We start from the raw sequence: 7,233 nt of genomic DNA, 5'->3' as shown, positions 1-7,233 counted from the left end.
GGTGAGTGAGTGTGATGAAGGTGAGTGTGATGAAGGTGATGAAGGTGAGTGAGTGTGATGAAGGTGATGAGTGTGAGTGAGTGTGATGAAGGTGATGAGTGTGAGTGAGTGTGATGAAGGTGATGAGTATGAGTGAGTGTGATGAAGGTGATGAGTGTGAGTGAGTGTGATGAAGGTGATTAGTGTGAGTGAGTGTGATGAAGGTGAGTGTGAGTGAGTGTGATGAAGGTGAGTGTGAGTGAGTGTGATGAAGGTGATGAGTGTGATGAAGGTGAGTGAGTGTGATGAAGGTGATAAAGGTGATGAGTGTGAGTGAGTGTGATGAAGGTGATGAGTGTGAGTGAGTGTGATGAAGGTGAGTGAGTGTGATGAAGGTGATGAAGGTGAGTGAGTGTGATAAAGGTGAGTGTGATGAGTGTGATGAAGGTGAGTGAGTGTGATGAAGGTGAGTGAGTGTGAGTGAGTGTGATGAAGGTGATGAAGGTGATGAAGGTGAGTGAAGGTGATGAAGGTGAGTGAGTGTGATGAAGGTGATGAGTGAGTGAGTGTGATGAGTGTGATGAAGGTGAGTGAGTGTGATGAAGGTGATGAGTGTGATGAAGGTGATGAAGGTGATGAGTGTGATGAAGGTGAGTGAGTGTGATGAAGGTGAGTGAGTGTGATGAGTGTGATGAAGGTGAGTGAGTGTGATGAAGGTCATGAGTGTGATGAAGGTGAGTGAGTGAGTGTGATGAAGGTGAGTGAGTGTGAATGAGTGTGATGAAGGTGATGAGTGTGAGTGAGTGTGATGAAGGTGAGTGAGTGTGATGAAGGTGATGAAGGTGAGTGAGTGTGATGAAGGTGATGAAGGTGAGTGAGTGTGATGAAGGTGAGTGTGATGAAGGTGATGAAGGTGAGTGAGTGTGATGAAGGTGATGAGTGTGAGTGAGTGTGATGAAGGTGATGAAGGTGAGTGAGTGTGATGAAGGTGAGTGTGATAAAGGTGATGAAGGTGAGTGAGTGTGATGAAGGTGATGAGTGTGAGTGAGTGTGATGAAGGTGAGTGTGTGATGAAGGTCATGAGTGTGATGAAGGTGAGTGAGTGTGAGTGAATGTGATGAAGGTGAGTGAGTGTGAATGAGTGTGATGAAGGTGATGAGTGTGAGTGAGTGTGATGAAGGTGAGTGAGTGTGATGAAGGTGAGTGTGAGTGAGTGTGATGAAGGTGATGAAGGTGAGTGAGTGTGATGAAGGTGATGAAGGTGAGTGAGTGTGATGAAGGTGATGAGTGTGAGTGAGTGTGATGAAGGTGAGTGAGAGTTAGTGTGATGAAGGTGAGTGTGAGTTAGTGTGATGAAGGTGATGAAGGTGAGTGAGTGTGATGAAGGTGAGTGTGATGAAGGTGATGAAGGTGAGTGAGTGTGATGAAGGTGATGAGTGTGAGTGAGTGTGATGAAGGTGATGAGTGTGAGTGAGTGTGATGAAGGTGATTAGTGTGAGTGAGTGTGATGAAGGTGAGTGTGAGTTAGTGTGATGAAGGTGATGAGTGTGAGTGAGTGTGATGAAGGTGATGAAGGTGATGAGTGTGATGAAGGTGACGGGGGTCCTTCACTCTGATCAACTGATTATTACAGCACCTGAAACCCGGTGGATCAGGTACTACCCCTCCACCTGAAGGAGAACCCAGTGGAAATGTCAGAACATTAAACTGAGTATAATGTAAAGGTTTAAACACTTCATGTGCAGATATTTAAACTGTTTATTCGTTGAGATCCAACAATTTAACCGTTTTCACAAATACAGCCGTGTTCGTACATTTCACTTCTGTGGTTAAGGTGCGATTCATTTTAGTGTGTTCATTGTAAGTTCAGTATACAGTATAGACTGCTAATGAATAAATAAAGCTTCCCACTGGGGTTAGGGCCACAAAATCAGTTCAGGTTGGACAGAACAGCCGTGTAGTTTCTGTGGGCTGCCGTCAGGACGCCAGACTTCCTGGAGACAGCGAGCAGATTTAAGCTCAATCATTAATGAGCAAAAGAATTTACTGTCTTCAGTAAATTTAATAGCAGTAATGTTGTTTTTCTTCTGGCAGGTGTACTTTCCACCTTTGATCAGAGTGTCACAATAAAAGATAATCTTATCACAGATAAAAGCCCAACAATAAAAGTCAATAAATAACGAATAATAAAACACGCGTTTCATTGATCCTCCCTGCACAAACAGAACCAGCTGGGCGGCCGTTAATGTGGTGGGGGACAGGCATGTTGGGGGGACAGGGATGAATGTAAATAGCGCCTATAGCGCCTTTCTAGTCTTTTCGACCACTCAAAGCGCTTTTACACTACATCTGCATTCACCAGTCACACTCACTCATACACTGAGCCTAAGTGCTCAAACGGAAACTAACATTCACACTCACTCATACACTGGCAGAACAGCCCGAGGACACTTCGACACGCAACCAGGGGGAGCCAGGGATTGAACCGCCGACCTTCCGATTAACGGCCAACCCGCTCTACCTCCTGAGCCACAGCCGCTCCGGCAAAGGAAGGAGAGACAGCCCTCTGGTCACTATGATGATGATGTTGATGATGTTTGTTTTCAGAAGCGTCTGTGTTTGGAGGCGGAGCTCCGGTCGGACGAGTGTCCAATGGAAACATCCCACAGTGTCCCTGTGTCCGATCATCAACCAGAGCAACAGGTGAGGGTCCCGGTCCCGTCGCCGGTCCTTTCAGACCTCGACACAGTCGCTCTGTTTCAGGTGTGTGGGTGTAAAGCTGTTGCCTTGGTAACCTGTTAACGTGTGTTGGTGCAGGTTGCTGCGGTCCGACCCAGAGCGGCTCTGCTCTGCTGTCCCAGGTGTCTGGCAGGAGAGCCGGTGAGTGGGGGGGTGACCACGGCAACTACCTGCTTTAGTAATGTTGAGTGTCATGTAGACCCTGACCCAGCCTGACCTCATCCTCCTGTTCTTCCTGCAGGGTCACATCAACCACATCATGGGCCTGTGATCCAGCACCCCCCACAGGAGGATGGGGGGGGGGAGGGGCCCCCGGCAGCTTCTCATTTCCATCCAATCAGATTGGTCCACTGAAAAGTCCAATCAGGTGCTTGCGTGTCCGATCATTACCTCCGTCAGCGTCTCGATTCACTCACGTTTGTGCTTCCCGAGCTTTCAGCCACGCCTCACGGCCTTCCTCAGCTGTTTGTACAGTTGCCATGGAGATGGTTTAGTTGCCATCACATGATCTCAACATGGACTTCGTTGGTGCGTTAAAGGACCCTGTGACGTCTGAGCTTTCTTCTTCAGCTGAAGCTTAAATCACCGGTCACTATATACTGATCTCCCAGCAACCCGTTCACCGCGTCAATGTTAGCTCCGCCCCTCACATCTTCCTACCTGCCGTCTGATTGGTTCACACCCCGTCCCACCTGAAGGCAGCGGTGCAGTCAGTTTAATAACAGAACTACTAATCAGTGACTCAGCTGTGACCTCGTGAGGCGTTCACTTGGGCTGGGAAATATAACAGTGATATTTATCACAATCTAATTTTTTTAATAACAAGTTTTTAATAAAGGTTTGATTCATTTGAATCACGAACGAATCAGCACTTAATTTTTCTACTAAGAAATGAATTTTGTTGAAAAGGGACTGAAAAAGATTTGAGTGTATTTGTTGTGGACGTTCTGCCTCGGATCTGTGGATCTACCGTCTGTTGGGAGCAGGAAGAAAAGTTTAAACCACGTTAACGTTCGCTGCCTTTAAACTGAAGGATCCCACGTTGATCCTGTGTTTATTGATAAATGTGAAGTTTTGTATTGTGATTTCCTTTCTGGCCTACGCTCTTTAACAGCAGACGGCTCCATCGGCGCTCGCCACGCTTGTCGGGTTCCTGAATGTTTCCTCCCCTAAAAACTCTAAAGGGCTTTTATGATGAAAGGAATGAAAAGGGAAATAAATTCGTCTTCCGGTTTGTAGTTTTATATTTTTATGAGGCAGATTTTATATTTTGAAGCAGTTTTTTATTAATCTGACTGGATGTAAACTTCTTAAGAATCTATTTTTGATGACATCATTTCCTGCTTTGGTGCTGGCCAATCAGAGCGCAGCATTTGTACGCAGACTGATTTCAAAATAAAAGCTTTGACTGATGAACTTTGTGTTTGAAACTTTATTGAGCTTCTTCAGTCGGAACAAAAGTCAGAAGGTGAAATCAAATTAAAGAGGAACTCCTGAAGCCCCGCCCTCCTCAGCTGTCAATCACTCAGCCAGGTGAGGTCTGGCTCTCTTGGCTGTCGGAGCATCACCTGTTCAGGTAAAGCAGAAGAAAGCACACCTGGAATCAGAGAGACAGCACGTGTTGGTCACAGCGTTAAAGACGGCGTGTAGCGAGAACACGGGAACCTACAGCGCTCAGATGCAGGCTCCGCCTCCGGCTGGCAGGACCAATCCCTGCGGTTCTTCATGGTGGAAATGATGCCGCTGGCCGTCTTCCTGGTTTCTGACAACAAACAGAGGTGTGAACTTACCTGCTCAGGTGTGTCTGTGGTCAGGGTGACAGAGTCAGGTGTCGGGAGTTCAGGGCGAGTTCAGGGCCGACAAAACATAGCGAAACTGGTGGTGCCCCGAACCCAGGTAACTGAACCGACACCCGACTCCCCAACCGGACCCGATCACCAGGTTACACCTGAGCAGGTCCCGTCGTGGCCTCAGGCTGCTCGGACAGCAGACGTCATACACAGCTGTAGTACTTCAGGTAGTACTCAGTATTTACCTGCATGTAGTACAACAGATCGACAGGTGGAGGAAACTGCTTCTTTAGCGTCTCCGTCCGACAGACCGAACAGCGACCCTCTGAGGACCCGGATCAGGAGAACAACGGGACACACGCTCTAAACTCTTTCAGTAATCTCAGACTCTGATTAAGTGAACAGTCCTCAGATCCAGGAGCAGAGCTTCTGTTGGAAAGCAGCGTGGTTGTCAGTCTGGGTCCTTGCTCTTTGACCACGGGGCCTTGAGGGGCCCGAGGTATGGGGAAAGGATACAGGTTGGTGATGTCGTGGGGCCCTCTGAGCTCCAGAGGCTGGGGGGGGGGGACACAGGGACAGTTATTGATGGTTACAGGTGAGCTGCTGATACCTGATGGGCGGACTGATCACAGACCTGTTCCGCTGCGCTGGACAGGATCACGTTCTGAAAGACAAACACAGAGGCTTCAGGCTCCGCCCCCAACATCACCACAGCTACAGGAAGTCTGCTGGGACAAAAAGGACCAACCTTCCCTTTACAGGTCTCCATCAGAGACACGGCGTTAGCGATGGTGTAGCGCCGCATGGTGGCGTCTCTGATGGCCGCAGAGTACGAGACCTCAAACGCCACGCCCCTGTCTATCGCCTGAACACACACACACACAGGAGAGGCTAATGTACCACAGTCACGCACTCAAACACGTCGTACGCACTCGTAGGATGACGGCTCTCACCCCGTTAACCGGCGCCCTCTTGAAGAAGAAGGGAAGCTTCTCCGTCACCGAGACGCAGATGATGTCAGCGTCATACACCATACAGGCAGTCTGCACGCACAGTACACACAGAGTACAAACACAATACACTGTAAGAAGTTTTCAGGTCCTTCAGTAGAAGTATCTAAAACAAATACTCTGTTTAAGTCCTGCATTTAAAATGTACTTATTATCAGTAAAAGTACACATACGTGTATTTATAATATACTGGATTATTGTTTATTTAGTGTGTAAAATGTGTAGCTTGGATACATGTATGTAGTATGAAGTAGTATAATGTGGCAGTACTCAAGTAAAGAAACAGTACCTGAAGCTTGTACTTGAGTAAATGTGATGTTTGGTGTGAACTCACGTGGAAGAGTTTCTCTGTGGTCGGCTGGACGGCGAGGAGGTCGAAGGCCTGAAGCTCCGGAGTGTTCCTCTGAACGCACACGCAGAGAGACAGAGACACGCAGAGAGACAGAGACACACAGAGAGACAGAGAAAGACAGAGACAAACAGAGAGACAGAGACACAGAGACACGAAGAGAGACAGAGAGAGACAGAGACACGCAGAGAGACAGAGATACGCAGAGACACGCAGAGAGACAGAGAGAGACAGAGACACGCAGAGAGACAGAGATACGCAGAGACACGCAGAGAGACAGAGAGAGACAGAGACACGCAGAGAGACAGAGACGCAGAGAGAGAGACACGCAGAGAGACAGAGACACGCAGAGAGACAGACACACAGAGAGACAGAGATACGCAGAGACACGCAGAGAGAGAGAGAGACAGAGACACACAGAGAGAGACAGGGGACACAGACACACAGTCAGCAGAAAATGTATTTTAACATGTCTGTTCACGTGTACTTTGTATGTTACACACCTGTGTGTTACTGTGTCTCTCTCTGTCTGTGTCTCTGTGTGTCTCTCTCTCTGGGTTACTGTGTGTCTCTCTCTCTGTGTCTCTCTCTCTGTGTTACTGTGTCTCTCTGTGTGTGTTACTGTGTCTCTCTGTGTGTGTTACTGTGTGTCTCTCTCTCTCTCTGTGTCACTCTCTCCCTCTCTCTGTGTCTGTGTGTGTCTGTCTCTCTCTGTGTTACTGTGTCTCTCTCTCTGTGTGTTACTGTGTCTCTCTCTGTGTTACTGTGTCTCTCTCTCTCTGTGTCTGTGTGTGTCTCTGTGTCTCTCTGTGGTACTGTGTCTCTCTGTGTCTCTCTCTCTCTCTCTGTGTGTTACTGTGTTTCTCTGTGGTACTGTGTCTCTCTGTGTCTCTCTCTGTGTTACTGTGTCTCTCTGTGTGTTACTGTGTTTCTCTGTGGTACTGTGTCTCTCTGTGTCTCTCTCTCTGTGTGTTACTGTGTCTCTCTCTGTGTTACTGTGTCTCTCTCTCTCTGTGTCTGTGTGTGTCTCTGTGTCTCTCTGTGGTACTGTGTCTCTCTGTGTCTCTCTCTCTCTCTCTGTGTGTTACTGTGTTTCTCTGTGGTACTGTGTCTCTCTGTGTCTCTCTCTGTGTTACTGTGTCTCTCTGTGTGTTACTGTGTTTCTCTGTGGTACTGTGTCTCTCTGTGTCTCTCTCTCTGTGTGTTACTGTGTCTCTCTCTGTGTTACTGTGTCTCTCTCTCTCTGTGTCTGTGTGTGTCTCTGTGTCTCTCTGTGGTACTGTGTCTCTCTGTGTCTCTCTCTCTCTCTCTGTGTGTTACTGTGTTTCTCTGTGGTACTGTGTCTCTCTGTGTCTCTCTCTGTGTT

At 48.0% G+C, this 7,233-nt stretch overlaps 1 protein-coding gene and 1 long non-coding RNA gene across 2 annotated transcripts; one reads left to right on the top strand and one right to left on the bottom strand.

Moving 5' to 3' along the window:
- The first annotated feature begins 744 nt into the window (after window positions 1–744).
- LOC123964334 lies at window positions 745–4,131 on the top strand. The gene is made up of 4 exons (XR_006823414.1): window positions 745–765; window positions 2,587–2,682; window positions 2,797–2,859; window positions 2,960–4,131. It is a non-coding gene; the product is annotated as an uncharacterized LOC123964334 (long non-coding RNA).
- Window position 4,132: 1 nt separating this feature from the next.
- Window positions 4,133–5,921, bottom strand: rpp30 (ribonuclease P/MRP 30 subunit; the record flags this gene model as incomplete). Its single annotated transcript, XM_046041372.1, is given in 8 exon segments — window positions 4,133–4,286; window positions 4,388–4,480; window positions 4,754–4,833; window positions 5,025–5,062; window positions 5,143–5,172; window positions 5,257–5,373; window positions 5,462–5,551; window positions 5,853–5,921. Coding segments are annotated over 8 exon segments (564 nt in total), but the record flags the coding sequence as incomplete, so codon positions are not given.
- Between the last annotated feature and the right edge of the window lie 1,312 nt (window positions 5,922–7,233).

Source organism: Micropterus dolomieu, unplaced genomic scaffold, assembly GCF_021292245.1.
Source record: "Micropterus dolomieu isolate WLL.071019.BEF.003 ecotype Adirondacks unplaced genomic scaffold, ASM2129224v1 contig_1780, whole genome shotgun sequence".
NCBI classification, from domain to species: Eukaryota; Metazoa; Chordata; class Actinopteri; order Centrarchiformes; family Centrarchidae; genus Micropterus; species Micropterus dolomieu.
The sequence above is the reverse complement of the archived record's forward strand: the minus strand, read 5'-3'. Positions and strand labels throughout refer to the sequence as shown.